The sequence below is a fragment of the Salvelinus namaycush genome, chromosome 2 (assembly GCF_016432855.1).
Source record: "Salvelinus namaycush isolate Seneca chromosome 2, SaNama_1.0, whole genome shotgun sequence".
Lineage (NCBI taxonomy): Eukaryota > Metazoa > Chordata > Actinopteri > Salmoniformes > Salmonidae > Salvelinus > Salvelinus namaycush.
The window spans coordinates 78,990,063-79,014,290 of NC_052308.1; the positions used below are offsets into that span (position 1 = coordinate 78,990,063).

At 42.0% G+C, this 24,228-nt stretch overlaps 1 protein-coding gene across 1 annotated transcript; it reads right to left on the bottom strand.

Annotated features, from left to right (window-relative positions):
• Positions 1–293: 293 nt before the first annotated feature.
• Positions 294–20,014, bottom strand: LOC120019367 (myosin heavy chain, fast skeletal muscle-like). The gene is made up of 39 exons (XM_038962660.1): positions 19,795–20,014; positions 18,736–18,882; positions 18,369–18,525; positions 17,997–18,024; positions 17,624–17,732; positions 17,378–17,470; positions 16,909–16,969; positions 16,645–16,743; positions 15,959–16,062; positions 15,443–15,581; positions 15,067–15,185; positions 14,765–14,914; positions 14,500–14,670; positions 12,284–12,587; positions 11,861–11,925; positions 11,687–11,774; positions 11,453–11,570; positions 11,190–11,313; positions 10,608–10,744; positions 9,889–10,144; positions 9,477–9,719; positions 8,966–9,142; positions 8,724–8,869; positions 8,448–8,538; positions 6,469–6,858; positions 6,221–6,347; positions 5,915–6,033; positions 5,183–5,379; positions 4,864–5,047; positions 4,562–4,727; positions 4,261–4,385; positions 3,838–4,146; positions 3,413–3,616; positions 3,130–3,255; positions 2,821–2,991; positions 1,213–1,317; positions 1,021–1,116; positions 734–865; positions 294–428 (listed from the first exon to the last, which is right to left on the bottom strand). Exons 1-39 carry the CDS (start codon positions 20,008–20,010, stop codon positions 408–410), a joined length of 5,814 nt encoding a protein of 1,937 aa, XP_038818588.1. The 5' UTR covers positions 20,011–20,014; the 3' UTR covers positions 294–407.
• Between the last annotated feature and the right edge of the window lie 4,214 nt (positions 20,015–24,228).

Here is a 24,228-nt window from a genome sequence, read left to right on the forward strand (position 1 = left end):
TGGCTGAATTCATTGAATTCAATAAATGTAAGACTAAGCAAGAATAAACTTCCAGTCGTTGCATCCATAGCTCAGTCTGAGAATTTGAGAGTGGTTACATTTCTCCAGCCTCATCCCTCATCTGTTTACCCAAAAAACTGACTGCTTTGTCAGCTTTTGTTGTTGTGTATGTGACAAATTTGATTTGATTTGATTTGTTGGAATCCCAGATTGCTCCATTATTTAAAGTACAATATTTTTATGGGGTATTAAAAATCTGTTTGCTGAGTAATAAGTCCACAGTCACAAAGGAAGTGTATGTAGGCCGACATGTTTTTAATCAATGCTCAACATTTCACCCTGAAAAAACATATTTTATGCAACACAGGAAAATGGTAAGACTTTGATCTTCAATACTTTGGTCTTGTTTATTCAGCAACTTCTTTTCCCTGTAAGAAGAAATAAATAATATAATGGATCAGTAAAAATAATGAACATGATAAATATATGGATAGAATATAATGGATCAAGTCTTTAGTGCTCAGTGCTCAGCTTGGATTTTAGATGTTGAAGTACTAACTGAATAACTCTCATTAGATTGTTTAGCCCTTCCTGAAATGTTCTTCTTAGAGATCTTCAATACAGTTGAGTGTAAAAGGTCTGTATTGACCTCTGAGAAGACTGACTCATAGGTGGTGTTGATGTGGTCATATCTGAACATGAGTCAGGTATAGGTTTAGAAGCAGTTCTGTACCTTTCCAGAGTCACGGGTTTTGGCTCTGAGCTTGTTGACCTGAGTCTCAGCGATGTCAGCACGCTCCTCAGCCTCCTCCAGCTCATGCTGAACCTTCCTGAACTTAGACATATGGCTATTGGCTGCTTCCTCCTGGGTGAGGAAAAGAGAGGGAGAGCAGAACATCAGCATTTAAAGTTTGAAGCTTCAGGCAGCAATTATAAATATTATTTTCAACAAAACACATTGTCAGATTTAGGATAGCAATGTATATGGATAGCAATGTATGAATGCCCTCTGTGACTCACCGCTTCCTCAGAATGCCTCTTGTAGGCCTTCACTTTCATCTGCAGCTTATCTACCAGGTCCTGAAGTCTGTTAACGTTCTTCTTATCCTCCTCAGTCTGTGGGAGAAGATCAAAGAATCAAAGTCACAATAGTTTTATGCACAAACCTGTCTGTGTTAGTGTCAAGTGTATAAAGAATGCACTTTCTCTTACCTGGTAAGTGAGCTCCTTGACTCTGCGCTCATACTTGCGGACTCCCTTTACTGCGTCTACACCTCTTCTCTGCTCGGCCTCCACCTCAGTCTCGAGCTCACGCACCTTTGTGGAAGAAATAAACGTAGGAATTTGTTGGAGGTCGTGAAATCAGACTTAACAAATATTTGTAAAAGAGGTATAATCTTCAAACCAGTCAAGGGGGCACAATTGTCATCTGTTCCTATGTGCTCTTTTAAAACATTTATTGAAGGGGTCTGTAATAATAACAACAACTTTTCATTATCTAGGTCAGTGGTTCTCAAAGTGGAATTTACATTTAAATTTGTTTATGTATATTTCAAGCAAGAACAGATTAAAAAGCACGGGATATTTGGAAAAAGTTTAGAGGGTGCAATACAGTACAATGTAATATTATTAATCCACAATTTATGTTATTAACTCTTAGATAAATAACGGGTCTGGGAGGCTCACAACTCAATTCTTCTTGTATTTGAAATATGACTATTTAACCATTTTGTCATGCGTTTAGTGGTGTATGGTGCAGTACCAGTACGGCAATTAAAGGTTACCACTCTCATGTTTTAATGTTGTGACATTGCTTCCATTATGGAGCTCGCGCCATGGCAGTTGAGAGTAGTTTGCCAAGTGAGCCAACATGAAGACAGAAGCACCGACATAAATACATTTTTATATATATTTTTTGAAGGTAAGCGAGTGTAAAATCACCATATTTAAAACGGTAATGTTTCTGGAGCATGTACATATGTTTGTTGAGATGTTATGTTGTATTTTCAGGTTTTATGAACTTATTCAAGTCCGCTAGCCTACAAGCTAATTCAGCCATTAGCCTGCTAGCTGCTAGCCCCGCATAGCAACGCTAGCTTCCCTAGCAACGGCCAGTGAATGAAACATAACTATAGAGAGAGAAAATTATTACTATGACATTAATTGAATGATTGTATATTATATTCTGTGTTGATATGTATTGTGCATTATTATTATTATTATTATGATTGAAATGGCAGATTAGAAGAAGTCTGCTGAGACAATTAAGCCTGAATGAAGCAACTAGATGAATACATTTGAATTTATTTAAAGGTCTTGGATCAACTCCACTAAATAAGTGTACAATTATTATAATTTGTTGTTATAATCGTAAATTCACTGTAATTTAAGCTTTAAAACTGCAAGATTTTCTTTTTGCCCCGCGTCAAAATGTGTAGAATGACAGGAAATTACCTTTAAAACTGCAACATTTTCTCTCTGATTCAAAGAGGGGGGGACTTAAAAATGTTATTTCCCAGGGCCCGAGACTTGATTAGTCCAGTCATGCACTGAGGAAGTCATAGGAAATCTGCGTGGATGCTATTTTTATCTCACTTTAAAGTAGGAGTTGTGTTCTGATATTATGAAGGGCGTCCCTGATGAATTCGCTATCACAAAAGGGGTGGTCCCCAATGCAAAGAAGTTTGGGAACCCCTGATCTAGGTGGGTTATTGCGAGAACAAGTCACTAAACAATGCTCCTGTGTATTTTTATGTGATCAAATAAATTTCCAGCAATCCGTCTTTCAATCCACCCTAATCCACCCTGCTGGTAACTCACCCTGGACTCCAGTTTCTGGAGCTGCTTCTTGCCTCCCTTCATGGCCAGATTCTCAGCCTCATCCAGGCGGTGCTGCAGGTCCTTGACTGTGACCTCCAGGTTCTTCTTCATCCTCTCCAGGTGAGAACTGGTGTCCTGCTCCTTCTTCAGCTCCTCAGCCATCATGGCCGCCTGGAATAGTAGTTTGTTTAATTTATGCACCAATTGGCACAAATCATAACGTCCCTCTGAGATCTTTGTTGTTCTTAACCAGCCCAGCTACCATTGGCACTTGGGGACAAATCAAGTTGATGCAATTCAAGGACTCACGTCAGTGATTGCCTTCTTGGCCTTCTCCTCTGCATTCCTGGCCTCCTGGACGATGTCGTCCACCTCTCCCTGCACCTGCACCAGGTCAGTCTCCAGCTTCTTCTTGGTGTTCAGAAGGCTGGTGTTCTGAAGGAGTAAACAAGATGATTTGTTTGACTCTCAAGAGAACTTGCAAGTCACAAGACTGAAATTATGAAAATCTAAGGCAAGCACTGTCAAATTTCAGGTGTGTTTAAACTGTATGCTTGGTTGAGTTTCATTAGAAATGGCATTTGACCCATACCTGGGAGTGCAGCAGACCAACACGCTCGCTGGCGTCTACCAGCTCAGTCTCAGCCACTTTGCGCCCTCTCTCTGTCTGCTCCAGAGCAACTCTGAGCTCCTCGATTTCAGCCACCATCAGACCGTTTCTGCGCTCCACCATGGCTGCCTGCTCCTTCATGTCTTCTGCGACACGGACGGCGTCATCAAGGTGCAATTGGGCATCCTGGGGTTCACAATGACATACGTTCATTAGGACTTGTGGAAGTAGAGGTGATAGGATCGATCAGTGATAGAAATGTTCAATGGTAAGAATTTCCCCAGTATCGCTACCTTTAGTACATAAACCACTCTATTCAAATCCTCTGTTCTATTATTTTCTACAGATTCAAAAACAAATCCCTCTCCATGTTCAGGTTTTTGAGTCTGATGTCCCAGTCCCTTTACCTTGAGCTGTCCCTGGACATTCCTCAGCTGTTTCTGGGCCTCAGCGGCCTGCCTGTTGGAGTGGCTCAGCTGGATCTCCATCTCGTTCAGGTCTCCCTCCATCTTCTTCTTCACCCTCAGGGCATCATTCCTGCTCCTGACCTCAGAGTCCAGGGTGCTCTGCATGGAGTCAACCACCCTCTGGCTGTTCCTCTTGATCTGCTCCATCTCCTCGTCCTTCTCAGCGATCTTCCTGTCCACCTCACCCTTGATCTGGTTCAGCTCCAGCTGCACACGCAGAATCTTGGATTCCTCGTGCTCCAGTGTTCCCTGGACAAACAGAAGCAGTCAGGCCAATTGTGTTCAATACATTTGGATGTAGGAATTAAATATATATGACTACAATAAACTCCAATACAGGGATCATTGGACTGTAGTTTGTACCTCAGCCTCCTCCAGAGCGGTCTGGATCTCAGACTTCTCTGTCTCCACGGTCTTCTTGGCCTTCTCCAGCTCATGGATGCTCTTGCCAGTCTCTCCGATCTGCTCAGTCAGGTCAGAGATCTCCTCTGCACACACACACACACACACACACACACACACAGGAGCAGTTTAGACTTGGGAGATTTTCAGTGGAAATTGCCAATCCACTGAAGTTGACATTGAATCATAATATCAGTGAATTAATTAACAGCAATTAATTTTGCTAATGAAACATGAAATAGAATTGCTGTCAAATGCTCACGTTGCAGGTTCTTGTTCTCTCTCTTCAGAGTCTCCAGATGATCCAGAGCCTCCTCGTAGGAGTTCTTCATCTTGAAGAGTTCAGTGCTCATAGAGCGAGCCTCCTTCTGAGCTCCTTCCAGCTCAGCCTGGCCCTCCTCATACTTCTGCTTCCACTCTGCCAGAACCTAGGGAAATCCATGGGATTTTCATCAGAAGTCATTGATGAAGAGTTTTGAATTATAAATATGCTACAATTATACTGCAATTGATCATATAGCAGACAGTAAATATCAGCCTAAGGTGAGGTTTATTCATTTTCACCTTGTCAAAGTTCCTCTGCTTCTTGTCGAGGTTGGCGGCCAGTGCGTTGGCTCTCTCAACATCAATCATGAGGTCCTCCACCTCTCCCTGCAGCCTCTGCTTGGTCTTCTCCAGGGAGGCGCACTTGGAGTTGGTCGCCTCAATGGTCTCCTCGGCCTCCTGCAGACGCTGGGCCAGCTTCTTCCTGTTGGACAACAGAGGTCGGTTTTATAGAGTGAAAGATATGTTTCAATACATATTGATGTAACATTTTCTCAGAGTCCCCTACCACCCTCACCATCCACACCATATCTGAGTTTTTCTGTTGCGTGTGACTCACTTGGCCTCCTCCAGCTCCTCTGTGCGCTGGATAGCATCAGTTTCATACTTAGTCCTCCACTGAGCCACCTCACTGTTGGCCTTGGACATGCCGCGTTGCAGCTCTGCCTTGGCCTCCTGCTCCTCCTCAAACTGCTCCCTCAGGAGGTCACAGTCATGGCGGGCAGACTGAACACCGTGGGCCAGTGCGTTTTTAGCCTGTGAGAAAGAAGGACAAGGAGAGATGAGTGAGATAGTCAAACAAATTATGTGGACTTCTTTACGTGAAGCTGTGCAGTTTGTTGCTAACGTTACTTTGCTACCTGCCAAAATTACGGTTTACTTTTTAATTACCGTTTTGTATTTACATTTTTTCCCTCCTTTTTACATTAAACTTTTTCACCCCTGACACTTTATCTGGACTTGGTTCTACACGACCTCCTCCAGCCGAAGCTAAGTAGTAACATTAACATTATGCCTTCTAATTGCAGTCTCTGCACTCATAATATACAGGAGAACTATCGCCTTATGGTGAGGATAGTCTTGCTGCAAGCCCAGCTTCAGATGTAATCGTTAGGCAAGGGTCATTTAAGTGTAGGAAAGGGTGAAACAGCGTCTGTGCCACCAATAATTACAGATAGTCCTCCTGGTTACACTATTTTCTGAGGGTGGAGAGACAGTAGGAGTTTGAGGGTGGTGTAGTCACTGTCTATGTAAAGATGTGGCTCTAAACTCTACATTTTGGGTCCCTTACCTTGACCTCCTCCTCAATCGCCCTCTTCAGCTCCTCCACCTGCTGGGTGAAGGCCTGTTTTCCTCTGGTCAGCTGAGACACCAGAGCTTCCTTCTCCTCCAGCTGGCGACCAAACTCACCTGCAGGGACAGAGGAACATCTTGTTAATAGGGTCACTGTTTTCTAAAATTGAAAATGGATTCTGAGGTATCGTAGTGCAATGTTAGGTGGTGAATAGTACAGTAGAAGCTATGTGGATATAGCCCCTAATACATGTTGTGTTCTACTGAAGGAAAGCATTGGCTTGTTGTTCATTGTTGAAGGTACCATTTTCTGTCAGGAGTCTGGCTCTCTGTCCGCTGATGTCATTGACCTGGCGAACATTCTCATCATTCTTAGTCTTGAGCTCACTCAGCTGGTCCTCAAGAGTACGGCACATCTTCTCCAGATTGCCCTGTTAGTGAAACATGTACCATCATTACTTTATATATGTGACTCCTGTCAACTTCAGTTCACTTGAATGGTAATGTAGTTGACCATCCTCAACACTGCTTGATCAAAACATCCCTACTCACCTTAGCCTTGGCGACAGCCTCCATATTGCTAGAGAGGTCATCAATCTCCATCTTGTACTCGCTCTTCTCCTTCTCCAGCTTCTGCTTGACGCGCTGCAGGTTGTCGATCTGCTCCCCGAGCTCAGCCACACTATCGGCCTGCTTCTTGCGCAGAGCTGCGGCTGTGGCCTCATGCTGCAGGGTGGACTCTTCAAGATCACGACGCAGCTTCTGGAACTCAGCCTCACGCTTCTTGTTCATCTCAATTTGAGCAGCAGTGGCACCTCCGGCCTCCTCCAGCCTCTCGCTGATCTCCTCAAGTTCCCTGGAGAGATCGGCCCTCTGCTTCTCAACCTTAGCCCTGGCAGCACGCTCAGCCTCAATTTCCTCCTCCAGCTCCTCAATACGGGCCTAGAACAGGGGGCAGGAGCAGGGGGGATGAACACTACAATACAGTTGAAACAATTGAACCTCACAAAATAATACTTGTATGTAAATTTTGCATAAATGTGTTTAATAAAAGCCAGTTACACTAATATATTCAGTAGACAGTGTCCCATGCAGGAGCCAAACCCTCAAAGGTAAGAAGTTAGACAGAGGACTCTAGATGGATATAAGCCATTTTAACATGGATATTGTCATTGAGGGCTGAGTGGGGATGGTAAGAAGCATCAACAAGAAACACCATCTTCCAACCTACTCAGCCATCAGAAGCCACCTGGAAAACTGTCTGCTGCCAGAAAAAGTTTTTTTTTTTTTTTAAGGAAATGATTCAAGTCTGTACTTCTCTGTACTGGAGTTTGGTGATTCTCTGATCCACCTCTACGCAGACGACACCATTCTGTATACTTCTGGCCCTTCTTTGGAAACTGTGTTAACTAACCTCCAGACGAGCTTCAATGCCATACAACTCTCCTTCCGTGGCCTCCAACTGCTCTTAAATGCAAGTCAAACTAAGTGCATGCACTTCAACCGATCACTGCCCGCACCTGCCCGTTCGTCCAGCATCACTTCTCTGGACGGTTCTGACTTAGAACCGAAGACTACAAATACCTAGGTGTCTGGCTAGACTGTAAACTCTCCTTCCAGACTCACATTAAGCATCTCTAATCCAAAATTAAATCTAGAATCGGCTTCCTATTTCGCAACAAAGCATCATGCTGCCAAACATACCCTCGTAAAACTGACCATCCTACCGATCCTCGACTTCGGCGATGTCATCTATAAAATAGCCTCCAATACTCTACTCAACAAATTGGATGCAGTTTATCACAGTGCTATCCGTTTTGTCACCAAAGCCCCATATACTACCCACCACTGCGACCTGTATGCTCTCGTTAGCTGGCCATCACTTCATACTCGTCACCAAACCCACTGGCTCCAGGTCAGCTACAAGTCTCTGCTAGGTAAAGCCCCGCCTTATCTCAGCTCACTGGTCACCATAGCAGCACCCACCCGTAGCACACGCCTTTCCTTCCAGTTCTCTGCTGCCAATGACTGGAACGAACTGCAAAAATCTCTGAAGCTGGAGTCTTATATCTCCCTCACTAGCTTTAAGCACCAGCTCTCAGAGTAGCTCACAGATCACTGCACCTGTACATAGCCCATCTGTAAACAGCCCATCCAACTACCTCATCCCCATGCTGTATTTTTTTATTTATCTTGCTCCTTTGCACCCCAGTATCAGTCATCTTCTGCACATCTACCATTCCAGTGTCTAATTGCTATACTGTAATTACTTCGCCACCATGGCCTATTTATTGGCTTACCTCCCTTATCTTACCTTATTTACACTCACTGTATATGGATTTTTCTTTTTTCTACTGTATTATTGACTGTATGTTTGTTTATTCCATGTGTGACTCTGTGTTGTTGTATGTGTCGAACTGCTGTGCTTTATCTTGGCCAGGTCGCAGTTGTAAATGAGAACTTGTTCTCAACTAGCCTACCTGGTTAAATAAAGGTGAAATAAAAAAAAATACAAATATCCTGTACTGTACCTGGAGTTCCTTGATCTTCTTCTGCAGCTGAGCTCCCAGAGACTGCTCATCCTCAACCTTGCTGAGGAGCTGGGTGGTCTCAAACTCCTTCCTGAGAAACACAAATAGGTCGATTGCAGAGTTGGTTTTGGTTCAATAGTGTAAAGGGAGAGCATCATACCATTCACTTTGCTTTTAAGAATACCATGTAAATGTTCATTCATAATTACAAGAATTAGTCAAGAACAACCATTATAGCAGGTAATACTGTAGTATTATTATTATTATTGTGTTTACTTCTTGATTTTCTCATCAGCTTGCTGCTTGTCATTCTCCAGGTCCATTATGGACTCCTGGGCCAGTTTCAGATCTCCCTCCAGCTTTCTCTTGGATCTCTCAAGGTCCATACGGAGCTTTTTCTCTTGCTCCAGAGAACCCTCAAGCTATGAGATAAAAACACATATATTGTTCAAATCTAAACAACTGAAGATAATATCATCTTACATACTATCATAGCCAAAATGTCAAACTCCACTCACGTCGTCCACTTGCTGTTCCAGCTTGGTCTTGGCCTTGGTCAGAGTGTTGACTTTGTCCTCCTCTGCCTGCAGGTCATCCAGTGTCTGCTGGTGGGCCTCTTGGAGGGCTTTCTTCTCCTTGGTCAGCTTGGCAACACTCTCATCCATAGACGCCATCTCCTCTGTCAGGTTTTTAACCTGGAAATGGCCACAACATAATTCGTCTTTGGTCGCTTCACCATAAAGGGGAGATATAGTTTGTTATATATTGCATTCAATTCATTTAGATTAGAACTGCATCAACAATTACTGTACTGTAGATTCAACACTAGGTGGCAGTGTTCACCATGCCAGTGTACTGAATGGAAGTCATAAATGAGGGGCAGTAGAACATGCAATGAATGTTGGGAGTACCACGCAACTGACATTCTACTATTGTACAACGTGAATTCCATTTCTGTAAAGCTATGTTTTGAGTTGATTATTGATTGAATTATTGTTTGGTTAGACTGCCTATGGTAAGACAAAAGACCTTGTTTTCAGTGGCGTGCTTCTCCTTCTCCACTTTGGCCAGGGTGAGCTCCAGGTCATCAATGTCCTTCTTCAGCTCAGAGCACTCATCCTCCAGCTTCCTCTTCTTGGCAGTCAACTCAGCATTGATCTCCTCCTCATCCTCCAGCCTCTCGGTCGTCTCTTTGAGTTTGGCCTCCAGCTGGATCTTGCTCTTGATGAGCCCCTCACACCTTTCCTCAGCATCGTTCAGACTCTCTCCTTCCTGGTTTCAGAACAGGGGGGAAAAAATCAGAGGCCTCACTTTGTGTATTGAAGGTCAGAGTAAATCAATCGAAATTCATGAGATATATAAAGTATATAACATTGGCAATAAAAAGGTGTGTTCATATGTATGTAAATTTGACAGTAATGATTGTTGTTTTTTCACCCACAGATGCTATTTGGAGTGCCAGGTCGTTCTTCTCCTGCGTCAGGGCCACCAACTTCTCCTCCATTTGCTTCTTTGTGGCCAGAGCCTTGGCCAGGTCTGTCGTCATCTTGTCATAGTTCTCCTTCATGTTGGCCAGCTCCTTCTCAGTCTCAGCGCTCTGCAGCAGGGGCTTGATCTTGAAGTACAACTTCATCCATGGCCAGGTTTTGACATTCATGAATGAGCGGATGTTGTACTGGATGGCGTAAACTGATTCTCTGGTCGACAGAAAGGATGGAGTAGCATGGTGAGTGACATGCTTAAAGCTACATTCTGTGACTCGAAGAGCAACAAAACAGAACCAACTGCCACTGTTGAGGAATGGGGCCAGGGAAATGTAACCCCTCTTAAATTCATAGACAGTGCTCTAGATGCAAGATCTGACAGGTCGTGCATGCTAAACTCATGAGGCATTTTATATACTTCAAGAATGAATGGGTAAATACCACACATTTTAATGCCAATTGAACAGCCAAGTCTCAAACTGCAACTATAAAGCTAGAATCCTTAGTTGCTACATCCATTTCTGGACTAAATGAATGAACCCAAAATCTTTAGTTGACCATTATAAGATGTACTTTCTCATTCTGAACAACTCACAGCATATACAGTATGTAATCATAATGCATTAGATACAGGTGGTTGACAGAAAGCTTTGCCAAGATGTCTGCTATTCCTCACCTCCTCTCCATCATCTTGCTAAACTCTCTCCTCATGAGGAATCCACGGCTGAGAGCCTGGACCATGCCGACCAGAGTGGCCAGCTTCTCATCTCTCATCTCCTCCAGGACACCCAGCAGACCGGCTTTGAAGAACACCTGAGACACAGGTTAACATGGTCAATGGAACCACAGATGGTGACAGATAGAAAGGGTTGAATCGAAAGAGGGGAACAACATCACTAGATTGATTTAAACAACATTAACTTTGCAACGGTTACAAACATACCATTGGATAGGTTGTTTCTAAGTTGTTAGTTATTGTACAGTTGTAGATTAATAATGTACACAGATACAGATAACTGAAGCCATACCACTCTAACACAATGCACATGATAATGAGTTTAGTTTCTCGTCTATACTTGTGATGAACGACTGAAGAAAAAAACAGTACAATGTTTTTCCACCTTTTCCATTAGTTAAATGAAGAAGAAAGAACAAAAGGATGGATAGATCAACTGGAGACATTTTATATGGTATGGGTTTAAATTATCATTGAAGTTGTGTTTTGTTGTCTGCTTTTGCTGTGGGGTATTTGACTGACCTTGGTGTGTCCAAACTTGTAATCCTCGTGATTCACATCAATGGACCCAAGCAGCTTCTCAGAAGCCTTCTTGTTGTCCATGAATTGGCCCTCGGGGATGACACTGGCATTCAGTACTTTGTACCTGAATGAGGAGACATTTTTAACATGTCAAGTTGTAATATGTTGGTTATATTTTGTAAAAGGTAAACCTATTCTGATGCTGGGAAAACCCTTGGAGCAGATATTTAATGTGGTGTGTGTGCGTGTGTGTACGTATGTACCTCTGCTTGAAGTCAGCATAGATGATTCTGCTGGGGAAGCCCTTTCTGCAGATCCTGATACCCTCCAGTACACCATTACACCTGAGCTGGTGGATAACCAGGAAGTTCTCCATCAGACCTGGTAAAACAAAACAAGTCTCTTTTAATACTCATAAACAGGTTATGGATTGGGATCGTTAAGGTTACTGGTACTGTACTGATAAGATTGCATATTTAAGTCAATATTTCCTGTACCTGGAGTCTTTGACTCGTTGGGGATCAGGCAGCGCACAAAGTGAGGATGAGTGCTCCTCAAGTTGGTCATCAGCTTATGTAAGTTCTCCTGTATGAGGGTTACAAACCATTTTCTCATTTATGGTAATCAATGCACATTTTGAAGGACTGAATAAGCACATTTCAAAAGCTCACCCTGAACTGGGAGGACACTGTCTGCATGGAACCACCCTTCTTCTTGCCTCCTTTCTTGGCTTTATCTGTTAAAATGGGGAAAAGTAAAAGATAACTAGAAAAGTACATTTCCTAGTGCGGGTGGAATAAATAGAATAATAACACGATTTTGTAAGAAATCTAGAGTGGTCTTGTCTTCAGCAACCACACTAATTATAAACCAGAGAATCTCTGGTTAACTTCACACTTAGCTAGAGGCAAATGCTGCCAGTGAGATTGTGTAGAATAAAAGCTATTGTTTTATTAATTTAACCGAGTGTATGAGTAAATCATCCCAGAGATTAACCCTGAGAAATTGTGATACATTGAAAGGCTTTAAAGAACATTTGGGTCTGAGTTATAACTTGTATTTAGTTAAATATTGTGACGTGATGCTAGTCTTACCCTCAGGAGGGGGAGGGGGATACAGGGCAGCCAGAATTTTGACTCCGGACTTCTGGTACAGCTGACAAACTGAGTCGTTCAGGGGATCCTTGTTCTTCTCCAGCCACCCAGTGATGTTGTAGTCCACAGTTCCGGCGTAGTGCACCAGGGAGAAGTGGGCCTCTGCCTTGCCTTTGGCAGGCTTGGGCTTCTCAAATGCATTTGTTTTGCCAAGATGCTGGGCATACAGCTTGTCCTTGAAGGTGGTGTCTGAAGACTTGGGGAACATGCACTCCTCTTCAAGGATGGAGAAGATGCCCAATGGCTTTACGAAAAGAGATGTATATCAAATTAGTGATATTTCCCTTTAGGATCACATTTATTCATTTGGTGAACATGCTATTATAGGATTATATTCCTTTAGGGACACATAATAGGAAACATATTGAGTTCTCAACAGTCAGTGGCGTATATTAATGGGTGCCAAGGGAAGTGAGGTTTCCCCAAAAATTGACATATAATATAATGTATCTTTCGTCTCTCTTAGCAATAGGCTGAATATATCTCACCAGGTAAAGCAAAACTGCGCCCCTCTGTCTCTGTATGTGTAGCCCTTCTATCTGATACTGTCTGGTCAAAAAGAGTATGATATTGTGGCATTGAATGCAAAAGAAGCCAGAGAGCATTTTGCCTCCCTTGATTCTTTTTTTGTATACAATAACAGCGAATTATGTGAGGATGTGGGTGTCAGAGTTGAGCTAAACTGAGTGAGCTAATCTGTGAATGGTCCTGGTGCACCAACAAATGTGTCAAGTGAAGCCAGTTTGGATTTGGCTTCACACCAAATCAAGCCAAACGTCATTGACAGAAAGAAAAACTTAAAATGTTGCATCTCATTTTGTTGTTGTCCTCTGGAGGATAGCTAGCTAAAATGGGCCCTTTCCTAAATTGGCAATGGATGGAGATAGGGACTTGTACTCATAGTTTTACTTAATTCCCTGTCCTGGCCAATGATTCTAACACCAATTCTGACCCAACCATAAATTAATACATTGTGCTTTTGGTCAGAGAGGATGGAAGTTCAAAATGTAGCTAGATGTAGTAGGCTAAGGAAAGGAAGTTAGAATAGCGAGCAAGCATTTTAGCCAGGTAGCCTAGGACAACATTTTTTTAAAGCGTTTTCTGCAACATGAAAGAGAGGAGGATGGCGTTTCCATGTATTTTCTACTTACTCACACAAACACATAAATTAGTACCATGGACAGCCACATGATATTTAGCTTACGTTGATTGGACGAAACTAGTTTTTTTTTTTTTTGTCACTGTTTTAGACTAAGCATAGGTGATTTGATGATGTTGAAATGGCGCTGGAATATTGGAGGGAGGCAGCTCTTGTTATCTTTGCGACTTGCGGTAACTCTCTGTGGTCCTAAATCAATAGATGTTTAGTGGTCCGAAAATGGCAGAAAGATGTACTTGACTGACCATGCTGTAGGTCATGTAACTGTTTGTTACATGCATTATGCTTTGTGGACTCCACAAGACAGATGTTGCTCTCCGGTTTTGTGATGAAACAAAGATGTGGTTGAATTTATCTTCTTATTGTCTCGGCCTTAGGCCTATATATCACAGTGTCAAAGCATATAAACTATCAGGTTACAGAGCAAACAACGCAATTATCACAACACATTGGTTGTTATATGGATTTTTTTGACTCGATTGGCTTCCCCAGTGATTTTAATACTTGAACCACTGTGATAATATTTCACACAACGCTCCAAATGAGCTTTTGTCACGTTCCTGACCTTATTTCCTTTGTTTTGTCTTTGTTTAGTATGGTCAGGGCGTGAGTTGGGGTGGGCAGTCTATGTTATTTGTTTCTATGTTTAGGGTTGTTAACTAGCCTGATATGGTTCTCAATCAGGGGCAGGTGTTTTACGTTTCCTCTGATTGAGAACCATATTTAGGTAGGCTGTTCACACTGTTTGTTTGTGGGTGATTGTTCATGTGTTAGTGTTTCGCCACACGGGACTGTTACGGTATGTTCGTTTGTTGTTTTATATCGTGTATTGTTTTCGTGTACATTAAATATCATGGAAACTTACCACTCTGCACATTGGTCCTCCGATCCTTCTCGCCTCTCCTCGTCCGATGAGGAGGACGACTTAGACTGCCGTTACAGTTTTGCTGTTATGGTCCATTATAATGGTTGATTATAATCCTCACAGACATCTTACCTTCTCAATAAGCTCAATGCAGGCAGCCAAGTCCATGCCGAAGTCAATGAAGGCCCAGACGATTCCCTCCTTCTTGTACTCCTCTTGCTCCAGGACGAACATGGTGTGGTTGAAAAACTGTTGCAGTTTCTCATTGGTGAAGTTGATGCACAGCTGCTCCATGCTGTTGTACTGTTGATGGAGTTTTAAAAGGGATAATTTCATCATACAAGACTGTAATCCCTCTCAATCACATCTAATTGTCTTGTTCTGGTCTCATACTCACATCAAAGATCTCAAACCCGGCAATGTCAAGCACACCGATATAGAACTGCCTTGGATTCTTGGTGTCCAACATCTCATTGATACGGATGACCATCCACAAGAACATCCTCTCATAGATGGACTTGGCCAGAGCACTGACTGAGTTATTAACCTGCAATGATAATACCTCAAATTAATACATGAGATATTGACCATGTCTCGTGATAAGGTGAAACAAGCTTGGGAAAAACAAAAGCAATGCACTCGTCCCCAAAATAAATCCAGTGCTTAGAAAATGGTAGATGCTGTGTTTGGCCGCCTTACCTGAGGCACAGTCTGTCCCTTGGTCACATACTCGTTGCCGACCTTCACTCTGGGGTAGCACAGAGCCTTCAACATCTCAGCTGAGTTCAGGCCCAGCAGGTAGGCGATTTTATCAGCCACTGGAGAGAGAACCAACAACAACAGACTCAGGGACACAAGATCACTTGTTTCTGATTTCACACTGACAAAATAGTTTGGTTAACTTCTTTGTGGGTTAGGTTTTGATTCACCCACATTTCTGGAGGTTGTAATTTGTTCTCGAAAAATGATCTCCTGCCTGACTTTCATGTGGCACTGTCTGTCTTAGGTGTTCTATTTCTATGTTGGGGAATGGAACTAATGTTCTACATATTGTATATCTATGAGTGGGACTCACCCTCTGTGCCGTCTGGCTCAGCCTGCTCCTCACGCTGCTTCTGCTTGAATTTCAAGTTTCCATGGTGCAATACAGCTCCTGTCAGCTTGTAGATGCCAATCTTCTCTTCATTAGTGAAGCCCAGGACTGTAATGGCATCCTGATATTAAAGAGGAAGTACAACAGAGATGAACTGAACGGTAGTTTGCTCAGTTACACTACAGTTCTGTGCTGCTCACTGCAGAACAAATGGGATGGATAGATTTGACTGGCTTCTCTGTTCCACATGATTGTGCTTGGCCAACACATTAGTAGATGGCAGCACAGTTCCACAGGGCACTTAGTGGTATTGTCTTGTGGAAGGCATGAAGAGTTCCTTGAGGCACATGCCTAACTAACAAGGCATTTAGAATCAAACAAAAACATACATGAACATTCCCAGCTGCCACCAAGTTGGAATTGCACAGTACATTCAGTGTGTATGGTGGTCCTATCCATTCCATATCTAGAGTTTGGTTAACCCTTTGTTTGACTCACATCTGTGGCATCCAGCTCTTCATTGTCATTGATGCTGGCCACAGTGATCTGTCCCTGGCTGCACATGGGGAAGTCGTAGGGGTTAGTGGTGATGAGCGCCATTTCTGTGGACAACAGAGAACAGCTTGTCAGTTAATCTCTTAGAATTCTGCTGTCCTACCTTTACAGTTTTTTGGGTGGGTGGCGCAGTGGGTTAAGGTACTGCATCTCGGTGCTACAGGTGTCACTACAGACCCTGGTTCAATTCTGGGCTGTATCACAACCGGCCGTGATTGGGAGTCCCATAGGGCGGCACACAATTGGCCCACCGTCGTCCGGGGTTAGTGTTTGGCCTGGGTAGGCTGTCATTGTAAATAAGAATTTATTCTTAACTGACTTGCCTAGTTAAATAAAGGTTAAATACAAAAATAAAAACAGTATCTGTCCCTCCTCTACTCAATTGATGGACTCAAGGATACATGTAGTATATAATAAAAAGCATAAAGAGGAGACTGAGACTTGTGGACTAGTGCATCACAGTGCATTACTTGATAGATATTTCCCAAAGACCTTCCAAATGTCTAGATGCCTTGTTACCTTGGATGTACTCATTGTAATAGTATTATTACTGTGTATTATGAATATTTTTTATATATTCCATAGATGGGGGTGGGAATAATTTCCCCTGAACCTCTACTTTGTCGTACCAACTAGCTCAGGTTTGTGGCCTGTCATCATCTGGAAGAAGATGTGGTAGCCTCTCTCATCGGGCAGCTGGAAGGACACTCTGGACTTCTCCAGCAGGTCTGAGAGAGAAGGAGATAGAGATGGGGAGAGAAAGAGAGAGAGAGAGAGAGTGAATGACAGAAAGAGGAAGAGGAGAGCGAGAACGAGAGAGAGCAAGAGATACATTTCAAAAATGATCTGTGTGAATTTAGGAAAGCATTGAGAAACAATCAAAACCAACTCACAGGTCTCAATGTCAGCTTTAGCCAGTTTACCACCTTGGAAGTGAATCCTGATGAATTTACCCTGTAGTAGAGCATGGGGGTTAAAAATAGGTTAACAAATTAATCTTAACATTTTATTTTATTTTGATAGACCTCTTTAAATGTTATAGTTTGTTGGATTGATGTTGGGTCTATTGACACAGTTGTAGGATCCAGTTTGCTACAGCAGAGGAAATGTGAATTATGATGTGGATTATAAATAATGGACATTGTTTTGTTGGGTTGATAAAACAAAAATATTACAGCAAATTAAGTCTGACATTTTAAAGAGGAAAATTCACATTTTAAAACCTCTACAAGTTTGAATGTCAAATTTTATGCAACAAAACAGTGATCAAAATAATGTCTAAAATCTGAATAACAAAAGGGAACTACTGAAATACATTTTTCCAATATAAGGTAACTTCCACAGTATGCCCTTCATACTTACAAAGCGAGACGAGTTGTCGTTCCTCACTGTCTTGGCATTACCGTAAGACTCCAGCAGAGGGTTAGCTGCAATGATCTGATCCTCAAGAGACCCCTGATTGAGACAAACAAAAGTTGCTCAAAAACTGGTAAGCTGGTAAAGTTCGTTTTTCTCAATAGCTTGAAACAGGATTCACCACTGGAAAAACAGTTTACACAGCCAACCAAACTGAAATGTGTTAAAAAGGCAAACATAAGAACAACTTACCTGCATTTTGCCAGGTTCTGCTTCCTTCTTGGCACCAGACACTGCAATTGTTGCAAAGTACTGGATGACACGCTTGGTGTTGACAGTCTTTCCTGCACCGGATTCTCCACTGGTTTATATGACAGAGAAAGAGGGGTTTTAGTTACATGTCCGAGTGTCAGATTGGCTTTCACTAAGAAATAGCATAGAAAAATACACTGTTAACCTGTGTTCTGACATAAGTCTTTAACAAATAGTTCCACTCATCGACTCGTTATTACACATAGCCTAATGCTCAAATCGATTCATAATGTCATATATTTCATCACACCAAGTGGCCCAACTTATTACAATAGGAACACTTTCTCAAGTGACATTTTAGTAAACAACTTACGTAATCAGGACGGACTGGTTCTCCTTATCTGGAACCAAAAAACACATTGCTTATCATACTCAAGCAACATTCAGGGGACATTATTTAATTAATAGCATCATCAAAAATTTCAATTTGGAACATTTTCCATTCAAGGGTAGTGAAATCAGATATTCCCAGCAAACTGTTATTACCTAGACTAGAAAACAGTAGATACCTCTCTGAAGCATATTTCAATTTCCATTGATGCATCCATCCATCTATCCATGAGCACTTAATGGACATCTATCCAAACAACCAACCATCCATCCCTCCGTCCGTCCATCCCTCCATCCATCCATCCATCCATCCAACCATCCAACTATCCATTCCTCCATCCATGAGATCTCGTACCAATCATCATGAACTGAAAGGCGTTGTCAGAGACGGAGAAGATATGGGGTGGAGCCTCCATCCTCTTCTTCCCTCTGTAGGCGTTGACAACCTCTGCGTCGTACACTGGCAGCCACTTGTAGGGGTTCACCGTGGCACAGAAGAGCCCAGAGTAGGTCTGGATGAAAGCATAATTCATTTAGGAGATTAACAAAGTCAGATGTACTTTTACCTGGATTTATGTGAGGATGTGGGTGTACTTTGGTAAACTGATTTGGGTCTATTGTATTGATATGTTTTGGTTTCTACCGTTCATTTATGTGTAGTAATGTATGTGTGAATTTATTATGTTCATGTATGTGTGTGTTTGTATGTGCAGGTTTCTTACATAGATCATCCATGCTGCATAACGCTCTTTGAGGTTATACAACACAGAGGCTTCATTCAGGTAGGTCATCATGGCCATGTCCTCAATCTTGTCGTACTTAGGGGGATTCATCTCGAAGATGTCTGCATCTTTGAACTCTTTTCCTTCCTGAAATAGTCAGGAATATAGATTACACACAGATCACGGCCCAGTACATCACTGGGGCCAAGCTTCCTTCCATCCAGGACCTATATAATAGGCGGTGTCAGAGGAAAGCCCAAACAATTGACTCCAGTCTCCCAAGTCATAGACTGTTTTCTCTCCTACCGCACGGCAAGCGGTACCGGAGTGCCAAGTCAAGGACCAAAATGCTCCTTAACAGTTTCTACCCCATAAGACTGCTGAACAATTCATCAAATGGCCACCAGACTATTTCAATTGGACCCCCCCCCCCCCATTTGTCTTGTACACTGCTGCTACTCGCTGTTTATTATCACTTCACCCCTACCTACATTTTCAAATACCTTGACTAACCTGTCGCACATTGACTCGTTACCGGTACCCCCTGTATATAGCCTTGTTATTTTACTGTGTTACTTTTTATTATTTGTTTTACTTTAGTTTAGTTGGGAAATATTTTCTTAGCTCTTCTTGTACTGCACTGTTGGTTAAGGGCTTGTAAGTAAGCATTTCACGCTAAGGTCAAAACTTGTTGTATTCGGCGCATGTGACAAGTAAAGTTTGATTTGATGAAAGTGGACATGACTGATCGCTTTTTGCTCATTAATATTACAGTTCAATCCAACATTTAATCCACTACTTAGTTATCATCCACTGACACATAACTGGTGATTCTTGACTAGTCAATATCAAAAATTCCATGCCAATTTTAAATAGTAGTTTTAAACATCATGTGTTTGAAGGTAATATTCTGCTTACAAAAACAAATAGATGTTTAATCTATCTGTTGTTACTGATGACATATTGTCTATTGAAATGTTTTTAATCATTTTGATGATTTTTCATGAAACAGAGTAATTACACACACTTGAACTTGAATACTTTTCAGATCAGACTTACATCCTTAGTGCCGTCAGGTTTCGTGACTGTTACAGTACACTTCCCGTCGGCCCTGGCAGTGACCAGACCCTTAAGGTACAGCTCCGCCTTGTCTGTCACATAGCAGGAGTTCTTTGAATCAAAGGGTGCGGTTTGTGCCTCAATCCTTTCCCTCTCAGGCTTACGGAGGTATATGGCAGCCTTGCCGTAGATTTGCATCTCAGCGTCCGTACTCATGGTGACGGATTACTAGGAAAGAGATGAAACAAGAAACATGATTGACTCTGTGGTGCTTCCTCCGCAGTCAACAGAGTTAAGTGAGCGGTATCTCTCCGAAGACTCAAACCATTTCTCACCTTTTTCCCTCGTACAGATGAATATGTACTCCTTGGAGGACCCTGTGAAACATAAGATGTTGTGAAAACGCACATGTCTAAACCAGTGGAGGCTAAAGCCTGGTAAGTCTAAAGCCTTACCATTTTAATGCCCAAACGTCTAAAAAAACAAAATCATTTAACTATATAATTAATGCCATGTCAAATTCAACTACAGGTGCAGCTGCCAACTTTTATTTTCCTAGTGGCATCTCACTTTACTACACATTCTGTCATATATTGAAATAAATACCCCTGAAAACCCTGTTAAATTCTAGACCTCTCCCTTCATTTACAAACACCACTTTTGGACATAAAAGGAACTTACAGATTTGAAGTAATACACATTTAAAGAAAAACTAATTAAAAACATTTTTTTTTAAACCAATGGCATTCAATCAATTAATTACATGTATTTATGAAGCCCTTTTTACTGGATTACACTTGATTGCATATTGTCAAATCTTAAGAGACATGCAGAACTCAATTCAAACAGTGCAGTTAGCTGCTGCCTCAGATGCTGAGTGCAAAGATGAGACAAATATACAAATCTAAGGAGGTGGAGAGGTCTTACCACAGAGGAAGAAGGTTTCTGACTTATGGATGCTGGGGCCTCAGCCTCCTTATATCTGGTTGGAAGTGCCAACCAGGCAAAAGTTAATTATGGACCACTCTGGGGAAGGACATGGATTGTAGGAGAGACCTCTGTGTGTCTGTGTCTCACTAGCACCTCCCACTTCCAGGAGCACCACACTCCCATGACATTACTTTTTAATGTCATATTTGTCTCTGAATTGAATTTCACTGAGTTTACGTAAATGAGAGATGTCATTACTAATAATTATGACATTATCAAAAGTTTGATTCATCCCAATGTTACTTCCACTGAACCTCATATACTGTAATGGATTGATTCCATGTTGCCTCACTACAACTAAAATAGTTTTCATTAAATCTAGTCTGACGTTATTTAGTTCATTTTAGTGGCATTAATCCTCATCAACAACTTTATATATGTTCACCTATTATTTCTATGATTTAGCTTGTAAACACATCTGAACTGTCTCCTCACCTCATGCTTGTGACGGAGTTGGCCGTTACCTCGTGCTTTGCTGAGTTTGATTTATCACCCCTGTGGAACCACATTAAATGAATATTTGAAAGCTAGAACGGACACATTCCGGCTTTCAATAACAGCTTATAAAACCGTTGAATCTAATGTGTTATTTATCTACAGAATGATCTAATGAATCCTGGAGGCGCATTTATTTGTCTCACATTTCAGTTGGCTAAAACGGTCCAGTAGGATTCTTATGACTTACATAACAACATATCAGTATTTCAATCATCTTATCCACTCATATTGCTGACAGCGATATAGCTGTCTCAAACATTTATTACACTCTGAGGTTAACCGCTTAGCAGCTGAGCTGGCTTCAGTAAAACTGTTATAAAATGAATAGGGAATAGTTACTATAAAGTTACAGATTCCTTTACATTACATTACATTTTCACCACCTGAATACACCCTGTGTTTGGGGTGCTGTGTCCACCCAGCACATTAGTAGGGGAGACCGGGGTTGGTTGTCCCTTTTTACTCTGGTGTGTATTTCTCATCACCAGTATATCTTATGAGGAAACCAATGTCTGTGTGTTTGGGGTGCTGTGTCCACCCAGCACATTAGTAGGGCAGACCGGGGTTGGTTGTCACTTTTTACTCTGGTGTGTATTTCTCATCACCAGTATATCTTATGAGGAAACCAATGTCTGTGTGTTTGGGGTGCTGTGTCCACCCAGCACATTAGTAGGGCAGACCGGGGTTGGTTGTCACTTTTTACTCTGGTGTGTATTTCTCATCACCAGTATATCTGTCACGGATCTCTCCGGGAACTGTCATCACGCACACCTGATTCCTATTCCCAGTGATTTGTAATTGTATAAATGTGCCCTTTATTCACCATTGTCCGGTCGATTATTGTTACAATGTCCGTTGGTGCGTGTGAGTACCTGTGCTATGTTGTGTTGGCTTTCGTGCCATTGTGGATTGTGCAGATGATTACGGGTCTCGTCCCATGTGGAATCATTGTGTGTGTGTTACGGGTCTCGTCCCGTGTAGAATCATTGTGTGTGTGTTACGGGTCTCGTCCCGTGTAGAATCATTGTGTGTCTGTTGTGGGTCTCGTCCCGTGTAGAATCATTGTGTGTGTGTTACGGGTCTCATCTGGTGTAGAATCATTGTGTGTGTGTTACGGGTCTCATCTGGTGTAGAATCATTGTGTGTGTGTTACGGGTCTCGCTCCATTGTATTTATTGAAGGTACTCCTCTCTCTTTTGTTTTGGGTCTCAACCCTGTGTTTTGTATACGTGTTTGTTTGGTATTCGTCCCCGTGCCTTTATACGGCACGGTGTAATTTGGGAAATTAAAATCCCCTATTACGCATTCCTGCGCCTGTCTCCCGATCCTTCATACCAACGTGACAATATCTTATGAGGAAACCAATGTCTTGTGTTGAAATGGGAACCCTTTTTATCCTCATATCTTATTTCAACATGGAGTTATGAGTCATCAAACACACTCTGTCCCCTTGTGACAACCAGCCCCATCGCAGGGGCAGTATTATTCCACTGATGATGTCACACAGTATGGGGTTATTCTTTTGGTAAGAGGAAGTGATGCAATAGAGCAAACAGAATCTTAGCAATATCCAAGTCTTTCTTTGAATGAACAATATTCCTAACAATATGCAGAATTTTATGCTTTAGGAAAAGCATATGACATTTTGATCTTGGCATTTAATGTATACTGGCAGTATACTCTATACAATTGTAACGGCTGTTGGAAGGAGAGGACCAAGGTGCATTGCGATGATCGCACCAAATGCATCGTTATTTTACGAGCCAATTTTTTAAGTGTTTCCCAAACAAGCACGTAGAGAAAACAGTGCATCGTTAGACCATTTGGTTTTAAAGAGACACGTTACTAACAAAGGCTCTGGGAAACACTTTGACTACTAAAGAGACATCGTAAGAAGGTTCTAAAGATTATCTTAATGCTACGAAAGCTCAGAGAATTCACTCATTTGAACCTTAAATATATTACAGCCCCATTTAGATTGGTAATAATTAGCACTCTGAACCCCAACCCGTGAGACAACCAACCCCAGTCTCCCCTACAAGAAGCCCCAAGGGGGGGGGGGAGCTACTGGATACACTAGTTGAGCAGGGAGCTGACCATCTGGAAGAATCCCATCAAGGCCTTTTCATTTCTTGGACTGTGCTCTCATCTTCATTGCAGCCAAGATTTATTGTTTGATATATCTGCCAATGCAGCCTAATTCTGGCACTGATGCCACTGTTATTAGACAAGATATTTACTTGCCGTGTTTGTGGTTGGAGAGAACATTAGCACCATGCAAACTAAATGTTTATGAGATTAAGTTATTTTAATGTACAAAGATCTTGCATGATATATGACCTGTCGTGTACACCCGGCATGAGCTCCAAACTTGCTCTGGGCAGAAGTTACCCTCCGGGAAATAAACCAAATTTGAACTTTGATTGAAAGTGCAGTGATAGACATTTGGGTGACATTAAACCAAAAATCTGATATCATTTTTTCATTTGAATTTGGTTATGCTTTAAGCATCATGATCACACATTGGAAATTCAACTATCTTTTGGCTGTCTTTATGAGTGGGTGAATATAGGTTGTAATCTCATTGATTAACATCTCAACCAAATATTACCCAATTATCCACGTTGAAATGACGTGGTGTGCCCAGTGGGATGACCCTTCACAACAAGTTTATTTAGCTGAACCCGATGAGTTAGTGCTGGGGTGGAACAAGAGCCTGCAAACCATGTGGATAGGCTGTCCAGAACAAGAGTTGCAGGCCCCTGGTATACTGTTATTAACTGCCAGATATCATTAAGCAGTTGAGTAAACTGTCGTTATATAACTGTTTTGTACATATTGGCCCATGGGGGAATCGAATAGTAACTCTTGATCCAATACATTTTAAGGGTGCTTTAATTATCAGTCTGTGCTTGCAAAGTAGTTTTATCACCACATACAGGAGTT